The sequence below is a fragment of the Melopsittacus undulatus genome, chromosome 7, assembly GCF_012275295.1.
Source record: "Melopsittacus undulatus isolate bMelUnd1 chromosome 7, bMelUnd1.mat.Z, whole genome shotgun sequence".
Lineage (NCBI taxonomy): Eukaryota > Metazoa > Chordata > Aves > Psittaciformes > Psittaculidae > Melopsittacus > Melopsittacus undulatus.
The window spans coordinates 34,191,069-34,214,020 of record NC_047533.1 but is presented as its reverse complement, the minus strand read 5'-3'; the positions used below and the strand labels follow the sequence as shown (position 1 = coordinate 34,214,020).

Genomic DNA, 22,952 nt, shown 5'->3' with positions numbered 1-22,952 from the left:
GAACTGTGCAGGACTCTCAGCATGTAACACCATTGGACCGACAGTAAGGAGGGAAAGTATAACTTTTTGTGTATAAAACCATAAAAGAGATTTAAATAAACAGTTTTCTGATAGGAAATACTCTTCCCAAACCTCTCACGGAAGAAATCCTGAGTAAGGCTCTTGCTGCCTTACTGCCTGAATACGGCATCTGAATCTGAAGTAGAACACATGCTGACATACTATATAGGCTGTGAAATTGTGTAATTTGCCTTACTTTATGTACACATCAAGGATGAATAAGAGCCGTTAAATACATACATATCACCCCAGCCTTTCCATTCCGTGGCCTTGAACGAAATCTGGGGGAGTGCTCTTTTCCCAGGGAGTTTTTAACACGGTGACATTTGCAGAGGCACCACACCTGAGCTCCAGACCAGTACAGACAGCTGGGGAACACAGCTGTGTCAGCTTTGTTTGGTTTCCTGCTCTACTTTAGATAAACGAGGCCATTTGATACAGATCTGTGCACCCTGATGCATTTCAAAGAGATGTGTCTAAATCTTCAGGGATTTTGCTCTGCTAGCAAGGTAAACTTCCGCCTTTCCAAACACTTCGAGCCACTTAGGAGTTCCACTTCACCCAGCTTCATTACCTGGCCATAAGAAGATTGCAGGCTGTCTTCCCACTTGTATTTCTACAGGCAAATACCAGATTGGCTTTAATCTGGCTATAGATCTTGATTGCTTGGAAAAAATCCCTTGAAGTGAGAGTGAATGAAGAGGAAGGAGGTGCTGTTCAACCCCTAGCCAGCAAGGAATGAAATGTAAATAAAAATAAACCAAACCACCAAAAATTCTGAGGGAAAAAAAAATAAATTGTTTGAAGCAGTAATGAGATGGAGGCAAAAAGGGGGAATAATGAACAGTTTATTGAGTACATACTGCTTGTCCACAGTCTTTCCCCAGGTCCTTGAAACAAGGGGAGTCTCTTAACCAGGGCCTTGATGTCCCATTCAGGCAATTCTAGCACTGGCTTTTACAGGGACAGCACCCTAGTGCATGGTGTATTTTGACTTCTGCCACAATCCCTGTGCTCCATCCGACGTGGTTTGGACAAATTATAGTGTACACTCCTCCTTTACCTTGTCATTAACCTTGTGTGTGACATTACATGTGTGCAAGCTGTGGAAGGGGTAGTGTGCCAGTGGAGGGAGGGAGAGGGAAGGAGCAGAAAGCCAGGCTTGCAAGCACAGGGGAGAGGCACCAAATGGTGTGAGGGAAGAGGGTGATGAAAGCAGGCTGGGGGAGGATTAGCAGGTTGAGGACTAGCCTTTACAGGAGAGCAAGCCACGGGTAGGGAAGATGTTGACAGCCCATGACTATTGCTGCAAGCACCTTGCAAGGGGAGGAAAAGACTGCATGGAGCATTTCGTCACACCAGTTGTTTCGGAAACTAATACTGAAGGGAAAAGGAGCTCGGCCAATGAAGGCAGCAGCACCAATGGGATGGCCAAAGGCTATCAGCCATGCTGCGCAGAACACGTGCTTTGTCCACAGGCAGCAGAAGGATCACAGATTGGGCATTTGGGATGTGGGGGCTGTGGGCAAAATGTGCGGTTGCACATCTAAATGCTCAGTACGTATCTGGTGCAGAAACCTAAAATCAGTCAAAAGGCATAATTTGGCTCTCTTGTTCTTGCAGATAGGAATAGAAACTAAAAACCCACTTAAGCCCTCAAGTTACCCAGTGACTCTAGTCAGCAGTTGAGATGTCAATGATGTGCTCCACACAAAGGCAACACAAAGGTGAACCCTGCCTAGGAGAACTGAAATGCAAGTGTGATGGGCAAGATAAAGGCTGGTTTAATACAGAGAGGAGGAAGGCACAAGGTAAGAATAACACAAGTATGACAAGATAATGACAGCAGTTTCAACACGCTAAGACTAGCTCTTTTAACAGGCAATCAATGGCTCAGGTGAACTTTGGGAAGCCGTTCCAAGGACAATGAGGATGCTGAGCGGGGTCCTCTTCCAAAGCTTAGGGATGAATGAGAACATGAAAGTGTTCCTTTGAAATATTGACAGCAGCACCATCAAAACTACTGCTGGCTGAGGTGAGGGGCCTCTAGAGATCATGCTGGGATGGATACTTGGGAAGGGGTTAGAGACTTGCAAGCCAGTGTTAATAGGCTCTGCTCCTGGCTTCAAGTGACTCACAGTGATTTATTTTACCTCTGATTTCCCCCTTGCTAAAGTTGGTTTCATACAAACTGTCTCCTCTTAAAACTCTCTAGGATGCTGGTATATTTGATATTCTTTGGCACAGTGCCTAGACAGCACTGGATGAAACTCCCAAAATAGGGAGGGGAGATATCAGAAGAACATGATTGTTAAACAGTGCCCTGGAGAATGAACTGGATGAAACCAGATGGAGAGTGTCACAGGGCTTGAAAGAGGTGAAAACTGAACGGGAAACAGTTAAAGGGACAGAAGTGTCCAGGGATGTTGATGTGGGTGAATTAAAGAGGAGAAACACTGTATCCTGTACATGGCCCAGTATGGTGCCTGCACCAACGTTCATACCCCTGCCCAGCAGAGTGGCTGCTGCTTCCTCTCTTCTCCCACTCCTTTCTCCTCTTGCACCTCTTCTCTATGGCAGTTTTCTTCCTTGCATTCTTTGCTTTCCCTGTGCATTCCCATGCATCCCTATTAACAATCTTCCCAGTACCTAAAGGGGGCCTGCAAAAAATCTGGACAGGGACTTTTTAAACGGGCCTGTAATGATAGGACAAGGGGGAATGACTTTAACCTGGAAGAGGGGAGATTTAGATTAAGCATTAAGAAGAAATTCTTTACGATGAAGGTGCTGAGGCACTGGCACAGGTTCCCCAGAGAAGCTGTGGCTGCCCCATCCCTGGTAGTGTTCAAGGCCAGGTTGAACGAGACTTTGAGCAAGCTGGTCTAGTGGAAGGTGTTTCTGCTCATGTGAGGGGGGTTGGAGCTAGATGATCTTTAAGGTCTCTTCCAACCCAAATCATTTTATGGTTCTATGATTACTGTGGATGAAGAAGAAAGGTATGGTCATTGGTTTGCAGCAGGGCTAGTGCTGCTCACTGAGTAGTTTACCTGCAGCGGTGTAACTGCTGGAAGAAGCACAGATACAAGGACCGTGAGATTGGCAGGGGCAATCTCGCAGTGGCTGCCGATGCCCTTGTGTTTCACACGGGGAAGGGTGATGTCTTCCGGACCCGGAGGTGTCGAGAAGCTACAGCACCACCCGGGGCACGCAGCGGGCTCGTTGCGCTCCTGGCGATGGTGCTCCCGCACTAGGACAGGGCTGCAGGGTGCGGGCTTCCCGGCCGGGAGGCGGCGGCCACTACCTGCTGCGGGACCGGCGACCGCGGAGCCGGACCGCGCCGAGCCGGGGGTGTGCCGGGGGCGGAGCGGGCCGCGCCGGGGGCGGAGCTGCGCGGAGCGCGGACACCCGGCCGCGGGAGGCAGCGCGACCGCGGGGAGGCATGTCCCTGCGCGTACTTGTGCCCGTGCCCATGCCCGGCGGCGGGCGGTGAGCGGCCATGCCGCGCCGGGCGGAGCGCTGCCTGCAGATCGCCCCGCACTCCCTGGCCATCGTCCTGGGCGCCGCGGCCGGGGGGCGGCCGGGGGGCGGTGGCGGCGGTGGTGGCGGTGCGGGGCCGGCAGCGGACCTGGGCCGCCACCGGATCGGCTACGAGATCTTCGCAGACTTCAAGCGGGAGAACATGCAGCACTTCTGGGACCGGCGGGCCACGGCGGCGGTGGCCGAGACCTTCTTCCTGGGCTGGATCGACGAGCAGGTGCTGCTGGTGCAGGGCAAGGAGGAGCACCTGGAGGTGCTGCGGCAGGGCTGGGCACGCCGCTCCCTCAAGCCCCCCAGCGGCTTCCACATCAAGTGCCTGGGTAGGTGCCGGCGGGGCTCCGGGGGGCTCTCGGCCCCAGGCGGATGAGGGGACGATGGCAGGGTGAGAGCTGCTGCGGCGGCCCCGCGGAGCGCCGGGCGGGCGGAAAGGGAGGACCCTTCCCCGGCACGAGATTTGCGACCCCGAAAGCGGGTGGGCGAGAGAGAGGTGAGCAGGGGCAGGACCGGCGGAGACACAGGGATGCGCTGCAAGTAATGGTGCGGCGGAAGAGCTACAGGCGACAGCTATAGAGTCGGGCTGGAGAGGTGCGTGTCCCCCTTACCTTCAGCGGGAGAGGTTCAAAGTCAAAAGTGTAACTTAATGAGGTAGCCCTTGCAGGGTGAGGTGTCTCCTGGCCCGCGGGCCAGCTTCTGCCGCTCGCTCCTCAGGCGTGCTTGTCTCCGGCAATTCCCTACAGGGGGATCCCGCAGCCTCCTGAGCTGTGAGACCTCCCCACTGTTCAGGAATAACTGCTAGCATTTCCAAAGAGTGCAGGCTTTTAATTAAACTTATATCAGTTCATTAAAAATAATGATTTCTAGCATTAAAAACTTTTAAAGTTCATTTTAGCATTTCTAGGCTTGCTAAACCAATACCTCACTTTATATTTGGATTGACTGGGTAGCTTATGTCACAGTGTTGCTGTGGACGTGTTTTCTGTGGCAAGAAGCAGCAGTAGGAGACGAGGAATGTGCGGGGGTGTCTTTGCGGTGGGAGGCAGGTGGCTTTTGGAGCAGTAAATGGCAAGTCTGTTATGCCGTGGTGGGCTGAAGATTGGAGTTAAGGTGTGATCCCCAGGGGAATCCCACCTGTGGGCAGGGCAGCCTTGAAAGGAGCACATCTCATCCTGGATTTTCTTCAGGAAAAATGGAAATCCTATCATGGAGAGGAAAAACGTTTGCAGCACTTATTTTGACGTGAAAAAAAACCCCACCTCTATGAAATAAACCTGTGGGTATTTGGTGCCTGTACTGGGGAGTTGTGAAGAACAATAGAGCTAAAATTTTCCTTAGGGTTTAAGGTAACTTCCAGCCTTCACAGCTTGAAACACAGCAGCTTCTCTTATGGAGAAAAGACAAACCAAGGGTGTGAAGGTCTCGTGGCTTCCCACAGCCACTGCAGTGCTGATGGGGAGGGAAACTGTCTTCTCCTTATGTACAGCTTTTACCATCTGTGTCTTGTGCAGTTGGCACCTGCAACAGGTTATAGAGGTTGAGATGGGAGTTTCTGATCTGGAATAGTCAACTCAGTGTCTGGTCACTTCTGCTCATAGGCAGTCTTGTGCCCTAAAACTGCAAGAGACTTCTCTGTCACTCGCTATTTCCCCATCAAACTTACTCAAATATTACCATCTCTTCCATGCCCAGAGGGAAGCTCAGGAGAAGCTGCCCATTTGAGAATGAGCTGATGGACCTTTTTTCCTCATTATAGTGAAATTTCCTCTAAACCTCTGATGACAAGAGCATTGGAGAACAGGTGGTTAATCCTGTTCTGGTGATAGAAGTTTTCTGTGTTCCACCAGTATTTAGAAGAGGGTAAGAAGTGGGGTAGTGAACTTGTGTTGTGGTGGAGGTTTGGATGGGGTTGCTATTCTTGGCCAGCAAACAAGGGGAGAAAACCTGTGTGTGCTGCTTTCCACCCAAGGCTGTTAAATCCTTTTGCCTTTACTATTGCAACAAAGTGTGGGGTAAACGTAGAGATAGGGGCAATGTGTAGTGCCAGCTGTTCAGGGTAGCTTATGTGGGCTTTTTGGCTCCAGTTGTACCAAGAATGAAGAGCTCTTGAATGGGTACTATCACCTGACAAAGTATAAGGATCAGTATTTGATTTTTGGGGTGTCCCTGAACTCTACCCATCGGGTGGCATTCCTCAGCCTGCTATGCAGGAGGGCTATGAAAGGGTGAGCTCTGACCTTGACTCCCTAGAGCCAGACAAGGAATGTAAACAGGTCTTTGTGGCCTGTTTTGAAATGTGAACCACAACTTTTGCTAGAAGTTGGTGTTAATAAGTAAGCTCCCTGGTGTGTAAATAACGTGTGTTCCTTGGGGGTTATCTTCACTGCAAATTTACAAAAGACTGGAGCCAGAAGCTTTCATTTGACTTTAAAAATAGCAAATGGCTCTCTGTATGTGATTAAAAGCTATGAAAGAAGAGCAGGGACCTGCTGGAGCCTTGCCTGTTGCACAGTGTCCTTAGCTGTGATAAATGGGATGGGAGCAACTGATTTTTTTTCCTCTTTCTTCACTGCCTTTTTTACATTCCCACACTGATATTCCAGGTCTTGTATCTAAGTAGATTCAGCTTGCACTTACTGTAAAAGGATTGTCAGAGTAACGGGCCTGGCCCATGGGCATGAGCATCTGCTTAAATGTGTGTAATTGTATTTTCAACATAATTAGGTGCCTAATGTGTAAATGGCTGTGACTTTTACAGGAGTTCTCTCACACTTTATTCTCCACTTTGTAGCATTAAGGCAGCAAACAGTACACCTACAGACAGAAAGGAAAAGTCTATGGTTTTCGGCTTTAAAAAAGAAGTGGTGGGTGTCTTGGGCTGGGAGGAAAACCTGCCTGTTGGGAGGTACAGAACAGTAATATTTTACTACTGTTAATAAATAACTGATGGGGCCAAGGGGAAAAAGTGGTATGGTATTTTTAATGAAGGTGAAACTGCTGTTTGCTGCTGTTCTGGCCCAGCCAGTAACCCCAGTGCTGTTGGAGGAATAGGGAGCTGCCATGGTCGGGTGTAGCAGAGAGGTGCATGGGGCTAACCTGAGGTGTCTTTCTCTGCACCCCAGGGCCACTGGGGTACCCGGGCAATGCTGTGGCTGCCCATGGGGCCGATTCTACCCTTTTCTCTTGGTTGGTTGGCTGCTTGCAGAAAGGAGGGGGCAGTTTTGCCCCTCCTGCCCCTGGAGCCTGGTTGGGATGAGGTAGCTGGAGGATGAGCTTCCTGTCCCAGACAGGTGTGGGGAGAGCATCCCAACTTCCCACTGCTGCCTGGCAGAGGGAAAGGGACAGAGATGCCTCCTCAGCTGCGCTACCTCCAGGTCCAGGTGCCAGAGAGCTTTGGACAACACTTCCTTTCATGTGCATCAGTAAGTGGTAAAGTGACCCAGAAATTATGGCTGTAGCCTGACTTTCAAACCTTTGCTGGCATTGCTGATGTTTCTTGCTCATTGCGGTCCAGAGCCTTGGCTGGTCTGATGTGTAAAGGGTTGTAATGGCCACAGACATATTAATTGGAGGAAAAAGTAGCTGGTGAGGAGGAGGGAATGCTAGAGCTCTAATATGCATAGCATGTTTTCTGCTGTTGGGACTGTAAACTGTAAACCAGGAGGATGCTCGTCTCTGACTAGTCTTCCCACATTTAAGTCACCATGGCTTGATAATGAAAAGTTCATGAAAGTGTAATCTGTAGTTAACAGGGTCTGGGCAATCCTAGTGTACTTGGTGAGGGTGTATCTGAGCCAGAAAGTAAATGGATAGAAACCCATGTGAGATTCCAGCATCCAGAGATTCAACTCTTGAACTGTAAAATTAGGCCATACCACAAAATAGGGCAGGAATATGAAGCACATCAGAAAGTTGCTTTAGTGCTGATAGCTTAGAGCTTGAGGACACAGGGGATGAAGTGTCTTGCGTGTGACTTTAAAACTTACTTTTCTGTTTCCTTAAATTAAATGATTATGCCATAAACCCTTGCTCAACATCCATGTTTGCAGTGGTCAAAGTTACCTGCATATTAGGAAGTTGGTGGGTGTATCTGGGTTTTTAAGTTGCCTGCAGGGGAAGCTTTGGGAACCACAAGCAAATAAACTCCCCAAACCAGTACACAGCAAATATGCTGATTTAGAGGGTCAAGGAAACCCTGTGCAAACCTATAGATCCCGTGATGTGATTCATTGTCCTTGGTAAGAGTGATTTGAGGCTTTCTTGTGTTTTTGCAAGGCTTTTGCAACCTAAGTCTTTAATGAGCGTTAGTATTTAATAAGATTTTTTTCTTTGACACACCTTCCATTTGCACCCACTAACATTTGTCATCCTGGGAGCTGGATTTTTTTCCCCTCTCTTTCAGTTCTTTTATGCAAGGTGCTGCTGGTATAGCAAGAGACTCCACCTCATCTTCATGTCTTCATGCCTTTTGTGTTCTGAGCTGAGACTTCCTTCTGTATCTCTTACACTTAATTTCTGTATCTCGGACAATGGGCATCTTTGAGAGGGCTTTGTGGAAGGGCCATGCCCTTTTGTAGCTACTGCTTGGAAAGAAGTGACCAAACTTCCTAATAACCCTTCAGTCATGCCCAGAGCATTTTTTCCAATTAGAAGCTGGTGTTCAAATGGAGTTTTCAAGAAGTGTATGTGCAATAATTAAACTAAGTAGCAGGAGTTATAATTAAGCAAAGTCGGCAGGGCCGGGCTGTTGTGTATTGTTCCTGCTTGGCCAGGCGTTGGGGGGGAACTTGCTTTGCTGTGCTGGGAGCTGGGGCTAAGTGCTCCCTTTCTTTTCTCTCGCTGCCTTGTTCTCTCTTGCCATCAGAAATTAAATGAACACCCCACCATTTCAGGTTCAGTAGTTTACACAGTGAATTTTCCAGTCATTAGTGGCTGATTTTGGTGCAGCATAGACTGTTGGACATTAAATGTTGTTCATCTATGGCCAGTCACAAAATGTGAATTGTCTTTTTTTCTCCCAATTATCTCCTTTATATAATGAAAATTTCTTTTCAGTGAGGAAGCATTAGGTTTCATAGTAATAAAACCAAGGAGGAGGAGTTTACCGCATACTCATAGACACCTTTTGTATGCCTTATGGTATTACCATGGGAACTACAGGTTTTTTAATTCCTCTCTCCCACCCCAACTAGAGCTGGTGAGATCCACTGAGCACTTTTTATATCTGTGAGATGATTATTGCAGCCTAACCCCCCCAAAAATATAAGCTTGAGCTGATAACCTGGCTGAGGTGCCTAGGAGTGTACTCCCAACAGTCAACAGAGAACTTTGCTGCTCAGAAGTGTTGGGTTGGGCCTTTAATGTGCTTTGTAAAAGTAGCTTTTAGAGACCAAGGAGAGAAAGACAAGAGGTAAATGAATATGGCTGCATATATAGTGTCTGATTTCTCAGCATGTGGTTTGTGCTTATGTTTCGGGAGTCATAAACACGTTTTGCTCTTTAAAGAAAGCTGTGGATGGTCGGCAAGACTAATGCAGGCTGTCTAAAATGCATTGTGGAAATAAAAAACACACAGGAAGGAAAGATATGACCGATTAAATTTCATTTATCTTTCTCTTTTTCCCCACTCAGAGTGGCTTCTCTTGAAGAAGCGAAGTCAAATGCACTGCCACATGGTATTCATTGTGAAACTCAATGAAAGGATTTATAACCCTAATGGCCAGCTAGTGCTGTCTCCCTACCTCCTCCTCCCCACAAAGAGTGCCATTGTGTAGTAAAGGGTCCTTCCCCGTGGCAAATAAGTCACCCAGACTTGCAAGTCAAGTGTATACTGTGTAAAGAGGCGGTGCTGTAAGGGAGCCGTGATGGTCAAGAGCAGCCCTCAGACACAGGGCTCTGTGAAAGTCACACCAGGGCCCTTACTCTCTCCATCTCTTTGGAGGGTCTGGTCTCTAATTAAACGCTCCTCACTTCCTTCCTCAAAGGGCCTTTGTCTTTTGATGGGGAGTGGCGGAGTGGGTATGCACTGAATGAAGCCCTTGTCAGGTGTTATTCCCAGCACTTAAATGTGCTCTTGGGCTGCTAGCATCATGTGCCACCGGGCCGATTGCTATATCACTTTTCCATCTGTTCCACACTTCTTTTGTACATAGTCATTTTTGGTTTTAAAAAGGCAGAGGTGCATGGGGTGCCTCGGGGCCATGGCAAGGGATGGCTATAGGGCCACCAGCCATAGGCACCCCTGTCCCACCCGCTCCTCTTCACCTTTTTGTGACACAAAAACTCAGTAATGCATTCCTGACTTTGTCCTGTCTTTGTAATATGCTTGTTGGTGGCATGGTGCATAATATTTTATTAAGTTGTAAAGATTTCAGTGGACAAAGTTCAGACCTTCTACGGATGTTGGTACAGTTTAAGATTTAGCTTGAAATGGGTTTGTTTTGATTCCTGGAGAAATGTGCATTTAGTGCAAAGATGCTACAGGAAAGGTTAGCCATGTGTGAAAAAATGTTGTCCCTGGGCTTGAGTGGCAGGTTTTTGATCTGGCTCCTTCGTAAAGGCAGTGGTAACGGAGTTGGCGCTCTCTCAAAGCATTTCTGGTGCTGTTGTCTCAGGCTGTTCATCCAGATGGTGAACCTGTCCTCCTTTCTGCTGGCCAGGAGAATTGCAGCTTGTCCCCTCGGTAGGGCATGCCAAAGCTTTACCACATCCTCATCTACATTTGAGACATCAATTTAGAAAGAGTAACAGAAAAGACTCAACCCAGACAGATCGGGAGTCATCCAAGGCTCTTGGCATCCAAAGCTGCCTTCTGAGCAGCATCACACCTTCCCTTGGCTTTGGCAAACACTTGATGGCCAGGCTCCTCTTTTCTTGGTTGTCAAAGAAAGGCTGAAGTGTTTGGAGAAAGTAAAAGCTGCAACCAGATGGTGGTTTCCTGTGCAGGAACTATGGCTGTGGAGCATGAGGATGTGAGGATCTTCTTAATAGTGGTTTTCTGCAGGAGCAGAAAGTTAAGTGCTCTGAAAATTCAAGCTCCCTCCAAACTTTATTTCTTTGTTTAAAGTACAAAAGCATTTTGAAATGTTTTGATTATTTTCTAATGATGTTGACTGCTGGGAATGTTACTGCAGTCTCCAGTTTCAGTACTGAAACTGCTCCCTGGGTGGGCCAGATCTGGAAAGGTTTTTAAGGATATTATGTTCTTCTTGGAATAAAATCCCCTCACCTAATATGTAAACATGCTTTCTTCTGTCCGGTGTACTTGATCCCTCAGTTTATGACTTGGGATTTCACCTGAGACTTGTGATGAGAAATTTCTGAACGTTAAAAATATGCAAACACGTGTATTTTGGTGAAATAAAGTGCTGTCCCATTGACATTTGAGCAGATCTTCATGGCTTCTTTTTTAATTGGACTCCTGTTCTGAGCCACAATAGCAATAGAGCACACATTCAAAGGTCGATAACTACCCAGGGAATCTGAATAGTTGTTCTCCTAGTTGCTTTTCTTTTTTTTCTGCAGCAGAAAAGCAATGGTGTACTGTTGCCATTGGCACTTATTTTTGGTTTTCTTACAAAAGGAAGTTACTGTACTGTGCACTTAAATATGCACAGTATAATGACTTCAGTGTTGTTTCTGGACCTTCTAACCCATGTATGAGACTTTGTTGTTCTTCCATGGTGGGACAGGATGGGACACTAAAACAGCAGAAGTCTGAGTAAAATAAGCCTTTTAGCTTAGCCTTGTATTCCACTACTGGATGATTAATGAAGGAATATGGAGGTGCATCAACAGTTGTTCTTTTAGAAATGCAAACCAATTCACTGAACTCTAGGAAGTGACCCTAAACTTGGTTCTTTACAAAATCCATACAGTATGACAATGAAAAATGCTTCTGTCTGAAGAGTGTGGTTTGGGTACCTTCTTGAAGTTTTAGTTTTAAAGCAGTTTTTGCCAGCTGTTTGTGCTTCAGAAGGTACATATGCTAGCTCATGCTTGCCTTTGGAGGAGAGCGAGGATGCTGAAGAGTCCATTTCTAGCCCTAGTATGGGGAATCTTGCTAAAAGAGTGGAGAGGAGCTCCTGGACAGTGACAAGTTCCAGTGGCCTTCCCAATAATGTGGCCTAAATGGCTGTGGCCAGCAGGACCAGGCTGGCTGCAAGGGAGGCTGATTCCTCCTCTTGATGCCAACACAAGGGGAAGAAAGTTGTGTTTCAGGAAGGGAAGATCTGAGGCTGGACTGTGGCTAAGCAATGGCTCCATTCCCATGTTGGTAGCAGGGAGTGCATCTGTCTATCCATCCTCACCAGTAACTGCAGCTCCCATAGCTCCTGCTTACCTGCTGCCCTGAAGTTGCATGTGCAGTGTGTCTCACTGCGTATTCAGAGGCTCTCAAGAAGGAACAAGTCTGTGTTTAACACTGGAGTTGTTAAACTTGTAATGTATTATTAGCATTAGAAAATGCTGGGTGCTGCCAGTGTATGGAATTTGGCAGCAGAGTCTTGAGTGTCATTGTGGGACTATAAAATGAGTATTTCTTTTTAAAAATGGGAAATTCATATTTTTTCTTTTTTCCTTTAAAAAGAGCCTACACCAAGCCTAGTGAAACTTTTAGCTTAAGAATAAAGACAATAGTAACTCTTTCAGACTGTAGTTGTATTTTTCCCTTTGGCCATGATATCCGTGGATATCTTTATATATACAAAGAATTTAGAAGAAATAGGTTTCTGAATGCATCAGCCTTTTTTCAGGTCATTGTGAGGAAGACTTAATATAAGCCTAGTAAATATATCATGTCTACTTACCTTGTCTTACCACTATCCTTGGGTCTGTGAGCTTATAGTGTCCTAGAGCAGTGCTGTACCATTCGTTACCAATGTCCCTTACTAAAGAGAATCCATCATAAATGAGATTTATCACTTCCTGTTAATTTATCGTATTAAAATTGTAGAGCAGTAACTGAAGTCCTGTAAGCTCCACATGATGCTGTAGTGAACTTCTGTATGTTTATTTTTTGGGGGGGAAGGGAAGAGGTTTGGGTTTTTGGGTCCTCCCACCTTTTTAGGGGACTTATTTTAGTCAAAGGATTCTTGGTGTGTTATTTGGTTGCCTGTAGCATTCACCCTAGCCTTCTAGGCAGTCCTCAGCCCATGTGGGAGTGGACTCTGCCCGTGCCTACTGCTCTGGCAGACCAGCATTAAATGTTTGCTTTCTTGCTTGTGCGTATTGCAGGGTTAGTGCCCAAACAAGTTCCCTTTTAATTGACAGATGAAATAACAATAGCTGGCATTAAAAGCAAGCCAAATGTTTTCTTTGGGTTTCCCTGAAGGGCCTCCTTTGTCTCCATGGTCTCTGCTCAGGGAAACCCATGCACCTTGCTTAATCCAAGGGTGCTCTTGAGATGTTCTAGCTTCTGAAGGCAGAAGTAGGTCAGCACCCATGCAAAGATTTCCATCCACTGTGCTTGCCTGCCGTCAGGAGTGACTGCTAGGTGAGGATTTGCGAATGGTCTGTGTCCAGAGGGGTGGGCCATGCTGATACAGCCAGTTTTGAGTACCCCAAGAAGAGGGAGAAACATCCACAGCACAGGGAAGGAGAGTAGAGGAAGGAGGTGCTGGTGGAGTGTCACATACTTGGTGTATTTATGTCTATTAAAGTCAAAGGAGGAACAAACTGGACAGTTGGATGAGCCTGAACGGAGGTTTTCAGGTGCCTGGTGTTGCACTGTGTGTAGCCCTAGTCCAGCTGTGAGAAGTCAGCAACTCTCCTGGGTTGTAGGGCTGTCCTAATTAGCTGCATATTCACAAGGAGGTTTAATGAGTTGAAAAACAGGATTTCAAGGTCTGTTTTAAAGCAAAGACAGTATCTAACATAGTAGACATTATTAGCAGGCAGGATTATTACAAATAAATAAAAGGGTGGGAATCTTCTCCCTGGTTTAATTTGAGAAAAGAGAATTAAAGGGGTACATTCACCTACTGTTTCTGAACTGGGGCCAAAAAAAGCTTTGAGGACACTGAGCTTTCCTGCCATCACTACTAATTTGTCACAATTATTCTTTTGGTTAAAAAGAAATGCCTTCTTGGTGTTACAGATTGAGAAAACCTATGCAGTTAGAGAGGAAAATGTTACTTTTGTGAGAAACTGCAGAGAAGAACAGTCATGAAGGGGTAAGCAGGGGGAAAACAGGGAGCAGGAAAATAACTTCCAGTCCCTGCAATCTTAGATGTGCTAGACACAAGGGTATTTTTTTCAAACAGACAACTTCAGACCAGGCATTAGCCTTGTAGAAAAGCCTCCTTTATGAACATGAACATCTGGAAGGAGTGGGAGACTGAAAAAAAAGGGAGGCCGGCCATGATTTAGTGTTATGAACAGCTAATCTTGGGTGTAGTGCTTTGTGTGGTAGGGAAGCAAGTCTGTTAGGTGTCAGGTCTGTTCCATTTGTATTGAAAGTCAGGACTTTAATAGTACTTAATGCATTTCCTTAGGAGGTTTAGATACATGGTTATCATCTCCATCCTTCAGCAGAGGTGTCTTCAAGACAGGGGTGGAAGAATACAGGACTCATAGGGCTGTGAAGCTTTGCAGTGTTTCTCAAAGAAATTTTGTGTGCTTTAGCATCCCACAGTAGAGGCTTAGGATGATTTTCAGCTGGAGTTCCTTCATGCGGGTATGTATGATGGTGTATAATGTTTTAAGTGCTGTATGAACAGAGGTTTCCCATTGCTTCAAGTGGTGTTGATTCAGCAAGACGCAGATGCCTGCATGTGACATAGCAACTTCAGTCTGACTGTAATGGAGGACTCACATTTTTAAATATAGGCATGTCGTACGTTCATGTATTTGCCTGCGTGTTGCTAAGAGATTCACCAGAGGAATCTCTTTCTGGTTAATGCCAGAATGGGTTACCTGCATCTAACCCCGGAGCCCTTTGAGGATTAAGCTTGAAAAATCAGGACTAGTATTCTTCGCATTTTATTTTTGATGTGTGCATTACTCTGAAACATAAACAGCACAAGAGTTCATCCAGTGTCTGTGGATGCCTTCAGGAAAATTACAAAGAGGAAGCCTTAATTAATATGTCTTCAATAAAAGTATGAAGAGGAAGCCTTAATTAATACTTTGCCAATAAAGATGAAGTCACACAAAGTAGGCAGCTTGACTTACAATCATTCTGGTTTCTTTCCTTAGACAGGGATTAGTGGCTATCATCTTGTCATTTTTATTTACGGCAGTAGCTTGTAGCCTTTACTTTATAGATTTCTTATTAATTCAAGTTATTTGGTTTTGTTCCCAAGGTATTTTCTGATTGTTAGTTCGACTTCGTTAGAGGTGTACAGCTAGAGCTCCTCAGCGAAGCTGTTGCTGTTGAAGGTCTGTAGGGACTTGCTTCTTGGCTACCTTTCAAGTGCATGATGGCTGTAAAATGTTTTAGTGTCAGAATCACTACATCTATCATTGTTCTGCTTTTTGCTGTCAGTAACTAGTCTCATTCAGTGACATATTTGATCTTAAAGAGAGAGAGCAGCTTTATCCCTGTGCCAGCACATGAGTCTCTTTCATTTTTCTGCTCAGATAATTGCTGGGCTTCAGGTTTCAGTGGTTACTTAAATTAATCCCAGTGCTGTCTTCCCAGTCTCTTCAGTGTTTGTGTTGACAGAAAGGCCGAAATATATTCGGTCTGTCGGAGGTCTCCAGACACCAATCATCTTGTGGGATGCAAGAGAAGTGCACCACAGATTTCAGAGCTGACTTCCGTGATGAGTGACAGTGGTGAAAAGGAAGTAATCTTGACAGAACTTTTTACCCCCAGCCAGGACAATGCTGAACAGCAGGGATGTACTGTTTCAGTGTTCTTGTTTCCATGCTGATGAACATTTTCACAGAGTGACCTGTGCACCCGTTTTCAATTTCTGAGGGTTTTCCATTGCTTTGAATCATTTACATTGTCTCTTGTGCCGGTGAGTAATAACTCGCTAGTTTCTTAATAACTCACTAACTTTCTTTAGTTTGCAGATTGCTGAGATTCCAGTGGAACTACAGCAAATAAAAGTGGCTCTTTTCACTTTCATCTTTCTGTACACCTTTTGGAAAGGAGTTCACAGATCACTTGGGGTTGTGCAGACCCCAGGTTGGAAACCACTGACCTTGCCAAGCCCAGCATTAGCACCTGAATGTTTTAGATACCTGTACAGCAGAAGCTTGTGCTCTCCTACCAGCATGCACCTTCCCTTCTCATAGTTCACATTTCATCATCTATGACAGCTACCCGGAACCTCATTGCTCATTCTGGCCCTTTTCCCTTTATCCAGTTCAAGGACATCTGTGGTGATAACTATTGTAGCAGCCCTCCAAACCGTGTTTGAAGGGCTGCCTGCTGGAAAGCTCTGTCCAAATGTTGCTCCTTGTTTTGTGTTTGGCAGCACAAGTGCATTGGGGCAGACCTCTCTCACACTGGTGTTGTGCAGGGCACTGCAGCACTGACAAGGGGCTGAAATCTGTAGGTGCTCTTGCTGTGCAGCCCCTAGATAATTATACTTGCATATGCGTTTACAGTGAATGAGAGGTAATCTGTAAATAGGCAACCAGGCAAAGAATTCTTGCTCAAAACCTGCCTGGATTTGCTTTACCTGTTTTCTCACTGCTTGGGCTGTAGTAATTACTTGTGGCAGCCCTCAGCCAGTTTCATTAATGGATTGCATGTGTGTGTCTTGTGAAAGCTCTAGAGGAGTTATGGTGAGTTTGCAATCACAGATGCTTAGATATATGTTTAGCTTCAATCTGGAGCCATAAACACAAATACTCAAAAATGGCTATCTTTATTGCTCTGATTGTTCACTAAGAAAATGAGCAGAGAGCCCTATGGGTCAGTAGATATACAAGTAGGTATGTCACACTGTCTTCCACTCTTGGTGTATGCCATGAAAACATCATCAGTGATTGCACAGAGGGTTACAGAACTGCAGCCTGTTTATATGGTGTTTCTTTCACTAAACTGCAAAATAATGATTCTTGTGTGATGTTACCTATAGGTTTTGGTATTGCCCATGACTTCTCATGGGCTTGTTCTTTTGTAATTACGGTAAGAAAATATGAGATGTGCACCTGAAGGCAACTCTCTGTCTTGTACTGCAGTATGTTTGTCAGTACTGTCCAGTTCTCTCCGTGGCAATGCCCAGAAGTGTATGTGGGGAACTGACCTACTCTGAACCTTGAGGGTGCAAAGAGAAGTGGTATCTTGTGGGGTTTTCTTTTCCTTTCCTAAAACCATAGGTCTTGGCGCTTTTGCAAGATGTCTGAGGTTTGTTTCGTTGTTAGGCTCCTTGATTTTTCCTGCGTGTGTTGCAGCTGAACATAAACGTATCTGAGCTGCCTTTGACCTGGCCAGCTCTGGTATGGTTTGCATTATTCAACTGCAGCAATAATGGTTTTCAGCTGTGGCTAATGCCCCTTGCTGCTCAGGCAGCCTGTGATGAGCTGCTGCAGTAACAGACTTAAGTCCCTTGATTAAAGCTAACTCAGGTTTATCTGGACTACACTGCAGTGTTGGGATACCTTAACCCTCTTTTACAAACTGAGCTGTTGCAGTGAATTCCTCAGGGCTTTTTACTCCCTGCCTTTTCAATTTCCTTTTCTCTGAACTTAGCAAGTGTGGCTTTTACCTTTGTCCATGGCTGACCTTTTCTCAATGCTATCTCTCTGTTTAAAAGCTTGTGCCATTGTGCAACCTCTCGTCTTCCTCTCCACTGGTGGCTTGGTGCCAGGATCACACCAGCCTGATGAAGTGTCAATAACAGCCTGTCCCTTCCCAGCTTACCTTCCACCCTGCTGCATGTGCCATTGCTGTTCTCCTGTTTGCTCTGCTCTAGCTGCTTCTACAAACCTCCACCTTCCTCAAAGACATCCCATCTCTCCTGATGGCTCCAGAAGTATCACTGGCTGAATTTGGTGCTAGCTGGGGCTGAGCCTTCCTGTGGAAGTTGGCTCTTGCTATGGATGTGGTGCCATTTTGCTTTGAAGTCAGACCACATGTTTTGTAAACAGTGTGGTTTTGACCTTTAAAAACATGAGATGGTTAAGGCATGGCATGGTGCTGAACAGCATGGGAACAATGAGGTTAAAAAACCATCCAGTGGGACCTAACAGGGTACATATGGAAAGTGCTTGAGTAAACCTTTACCAGTGTTGTCCCTAACTTCCCTTTTTTATCCCTGCCTGAAGAAAGCACAGGTCCATTTTCAGATATTTGACCACAGGAGTATAGTCCCTCCTTATCATTTCTAGCAGGAACTGGAATTCCTTTGTATTGCCACAGTGGTTTGAGCTGGTGTGGGTCAACACCACGAAGGTCTCACAGACTTTGCTTTTGCTGCAAAACAGGAGCCTACAGCGAGTCAGGCAAAAACATAACCTGCAATGAGGCAAAAACATAACCTGCGATGAGGGGAAAGGGAAAAAAGAGATAGGGATAAATTGCTGTGGACCTGCAGTTTAACTTCTCAGCTTTATAGTCTGCAAACAGATATTTGTGGGATCACGAGGTAATTTGGGAAGAGACACCCAAAGGTCTCTGGTCCAACCTTCTGCTCACAGCCATGTTTACAAGTCATCAGGTTGCTCCTGTCATCCAACCTATAATGCCCCATTGAAGATGGCAGCAGCTAACAGCAGCTCTGATGGATCTTCTGCATTATTACCACATTTCTTCCATGTTTTGCTGTGGACAAGTTCTTTTGTAACTAGCTTCTGCATAGCACAGATGATCTTAAGGTCCTTTCCAACCCTAACAACTCTATGATACTGCGATTCTATAACAGGACCCCTGGTCCTTCCCCCTTCAGTTGCTCTGCCTAATGGGAGACCCGGGTGCACACAGCACCGTCTGGCTGGCTCTTCCACCCATGCTGTTTGGAGTCTGGCTTTATTGAGGCAAATGGGATGTCTTAAATGCACAGCTGAAATCAGGCATCTGGTGCCTTCAGTTGTTTGTGCTTCTTCTTAAAAACACAAAGCACCTCCCCAAAAAAACCCAACCACCCAAAAAGCACAAAACCCACCACAAAATGCTGGCCTGCCTCAGCCGTATTTGTCTGTTTTGACAGATCCTAAAGGTGATCCACAGAGCCATCGTTCCCAGCAGCTTTTCATAGGAGGATCTTTTCTTACCACATTGTTTATTCTTGGAAAGACTTATTTTATTTTGCCCGCCACTTAATCCGTGGCTTATTCTTTTTTTTTTGCCAGAACCCCAGCAATAGCTGCTTTGCCTGATTGCCGTGGATCTTTTGCAATGGCCAGTGAGCCTGCCCTTTCTTTAATTGTAAATTAGATTGTAATGATTTGGTGAATGGGAGTTCTGGAAAACAAATTAACCAAGTGCACTTTCTTTCTCTCATATCTTTGTTTCCAGACTTCTTTTGTGACTTTTCTGTCTGCAGTTGACCTGCTTCCTGTGCAACCACAGTCTCTTTATGCAGCTCATTAAATCATGTTTTCAGTCTGGCTTTAAACTCACAAACTTCTCCTGTTAGTGAGCATTTACTTCTTATCTCCTTTCTTTCATTCTTATCTCAGCCTTTTGGCAGAAAGCACTTAGTGGAGACTGCTAGCCTTGAAGTTGGTCTCAGTGAATAGAGGGGAGGAGGAGCCACTGACACTTTAATTTCAGTGTTTCTGCAGCCTGATGGATGCGCTCTGGGCTATGAAAACGCGTGCTTCACTGACTCGCAGAGAATTAATCTTCTGAATAAACGGTTTGAAAAGAATCTGCTCCTGATGGCTGGGTTTGGTGTGGCTGCTCAGCAGATTTGGGTGTCTACATGAGGGAGGATCTGAAAAACGGCTCTAGTCAAAGGCAGAAGCCAAGTAGGTGGTGCTTTTAGGAGCTGTTACCTGAACCCTGGTGGGTTGTTGAGGGAGGCAAGCTTGGTAACTATAGACTTCCCCATCCCATCTTTCATAAAAGATTCAACCTTTATTTACATCAGTGGCAATTTTCCAGTGGCGGTGTTTAGGTGACAGGAGTTAGACTGCGTTTCTAGTGAAATGAGAAATAGAGGTGCATCAAGCTAAGGGCAACACAGGGGAGAGAGACTATATGAAAACACAGACTTTGCAATTTGTCTTATTCTTTCATGTGATATCCATTTCATCTCCTCTTGCCAAGAAAATGTTTTGCTGTTGAATTAACAGATCAGCTTCTGAGGGTCCGGCCAGGAAACACTTGCTCAGTCTCCAGAAATGTGAGTGCTGTTTCAGAAAAAAATAGCAGTTTTCATCATGGCTGGGAAGATGACAGGAATAAAGACAGTTCTGGAAGTGCTAGAGCCACATTCACGGGCTGCAGTAAAAAGGGGTGATCACACTTTTTCCTGATATTCTTTCTAATTATGACAGCTGCTGATAAAGTTCATGGTATTTAGTTGCCAGCAAGAGTAAATACATTTTTCTGTTATCTGCTGGACAAACTGTAGTTTTCTTTGTAGTGCTGTAAGTGGCTGGTTTCAGGTGAGATGTAGCAGGTACAGTGGGATAAAATCAAGCAATTCTCTTCTTGTGTTCTAGTTACTCGGCTTTACATTTAAACAGTTCAGAAGCGTGTGCGTGTGTAAGCAGCATTTGCTGCCAGTTGAGCAAGATTATATACCTTTCCACATGATATAATTCCTACAAAATATGCTGCCCAAAGCATTACTGGAAATACGATATAGTGGCATTTGCAAGTCCAGGCAGTTATATACAAGATTTTCTAAATGTAGAATCCAGAGGTGCCTGAATGACTAATATGTCGGTAAGGGCATGCCTGACTTCATTAGACAGGAGTCTATTCTTTGGCTTTATTAGATAGCTTTAGTTACTTCATCAAAGAATAGACTCCTATTAGAGTCCTATCTTCTTTTCTTTTTGTCCTTTCTGACTAGCTAGCAGTGTCAGTCAGGCTATCTCACATGGTTAGCTCCTGACTCCTTGAAAGTAACCATATAGTCTTGTTTCTTTGGAAGTTTCTGAAATTTATTATTGTACATCATAAACAGGGAGGGGGGAAATACAGATGTTGTGTTAAAAGGATTGTTGTTGGTGCAGTTTGTATTTTCTTCTCTCAGTCAGTCCATTTGCCACTCGTTTAAATGATGTCTGTCTTCCTGCCCCATCGCATGCTTGTGGTGGGTGTCAGTGTGTGTATTGTTTATGGTGGTGGTACTGGGCATCCCACAGTCCTGTAACTGGTAACTAGGAATTTATGCTGATGACTGAACAATGCTGAGAATGCAGGTGCACAACAAACACAATTAAAATTACTTTGGTCCTTTCAAGAACATGTTTGTTAGGTATGTTTAAATGCAAGGGTGTGAGTTCCCTTCTGAACTACATTTGGGGTTTTTATTTTGAAGGTAGCAGCTTTTCCACTGGAGGAGTTCATGGGTATTTATTCTGGCTGAGAAGACAACTGGACCAGAGGTTTTTGCTCAGCCGTTTTTAGGTGGCAGCCCAAGTACTTGGGCATTTTCTGCCTGAAGGGTAGAAAATATTTCAGAAACATACTCAAGTTGATAACAGAAAGGTATATGGAGAATTGCAGAAACAAGGGCAGGAACTTAGGCTTTTTGACTTTTTGGAACTCACAGTGTTTTACCAGTTTGTTTTGAACTTTGTTTTGTTTTTTTCTTCTGTAAACTTATGGTTTAAGAAATAGAAAATAAACCAGAAGATGATGGGATATCACTGTGTAACCACTGTGGTGCCCATGTTGAATACTGGGTGGAGTTTGTTTCCCCATGTTGGGCAAAAAAAAAACGACCCAGAGGAAAAAAACCCAACCAAGCAAATAAAACTTAGAAAAAAATAAATTCTGGAAAACTAGAAAAGATGCAAGGAAAGGTCGCAAGAGTGCTCCAAAGCATGGAGCAGCTGTATTGTGGGAGCTGATAAGAGTCATGTGGAGTAAATGAATAGAGCAATGATGTTTTTCTGTCTTTTCTGATGCAAGGATTTGGGAGCATGAAATTAAATTATTAGGAGGTAAGCCTGAAACAAACAGAAGAGCTACTTTTTCAGAAAACAATAAAACCAATGAGAAGTCATGTTTTAAACTTTCAGCATCCTCTGTATCTTATATGGAAGATCACTCTTAAAGAAAACAACCTTCAAAAAACAACCAACCAAGCAAAAGCCCCAAATAAACAACCTTCCCCCCTCCAAACCTGAAAGTTTTTCTATTCAGGAGTAGATAGATCTGTTCACAGCAGAAAAATCTGGCACACACAAAGAACCTCTTTGTGTGCTGCCAGACCTTCCCTGGCTCCCCTGATGACTAATGCGGAGCCTATTTCCATGGCCACAGGTGGCTCCCAGAAGAGTTCACAGGAGGATTCGTGGGTGAAGACACTCCCTTTTCTGCTTAGTGTAGCATGGGGTACTTGCCGAGACTCAGTGGCCGGGGGGGAGGGGGGGGGGAGGGGAGAAGCACCTTGCCTGTGGTCTCAGAGCAGTGAGAGCTTGCCAAAGGTGGGCAGTAGGCACTGGAGACGGGGAGCCCTTCTCCATCAAAGCCAAAGCACAGGGTGATGGAGTGGAAGATCCTAAATGCTGCCTTTGAATACCCCATTGCAGGTTGAAGGGGGTCAGCGCACTGGTATGCCACCTATTATGTCATCTTCCTTCTACTTTTACAGATGCATCACTTCTTCATCTGATAATTTGCTTCAAGGACCAGAAAAGTGAGTCTGTGGAATTTGCCTCTGTTGCTGAAATAAAAACCTGGGGACCTCCCAAGAGCTTATTATAGGGTTGTAAGGACTTGTGTGAAGGCAGGGGTTCTTGATGTCATGGGCTCATTACAAAAGAAGACATTTACTGTGGTATTCATTTTAAAATGAGCAGTTTTACTTCAACATGCTGAGCTTGGACAAACTGAGTGCATGTTAGTGGTTTTTGGGTCCTGTTCTCTGCAAATGCCTGAATAGGAGATTAAATGTTCCTTCACAAAGGACTTTGGTGTGATTACTTGTGAATATTTTCCATAGCATGACTGAAAAGTACAAACATTTGGGATAATGTGTCACCTGGGGAGGTGGGCAGGAGAATTCTTTTGGAAGATCACCTTTTTGGAACAGCATGAGCGGAACAAAGATAACATAGTTCATTAATACTGCCAATAAAAGAAAATAAACAATGCTACCTGTGCAATGTGAAACTACTTGACAAATAAAAATATACCTGTCGTGAACTCCTGTGGAACTTGTGGGATCTCACATAGGGTCTCATTTATGATTTCTGCTAATTTCTGATTGTTGCTTAGAGGATTGGTTTTTGTTTTGGTGGTGTTTTTTTGCTCGTATTTTTAATGTTCCTAGTGG

The 22,952-nt window shown here is 45.1% G+C and overlaps 1 protein-coding gene across 1 annotated transcript; it reads left to right on the top strand.

Moving 5' to 3' along the window:
• The first annotated feature begins 3,556 nt into the window (after positions 1 to 3,556).
• On the top strand, positions 3,557 to 22,788 carry LOC117436504 (storkhead-box protein 1-like). The gene is made up of 2 exons (XM_034064817.1): positions 3,557 to 3,917; positions 22,269 to 22,788. Exons 1-2 carry the CDS (start codon positions 3,557 to 3,559, stop codon positions 22,379 to 22,381), a joined length of 474 nt encoding a protein of 157 aa, XP_033920708.1. The 3' UTR covers positions 22,382 to 22,788.
• The last annotated feature ends 164 nt before the right edge of the window (positions 22,789 to 22,952 follow it).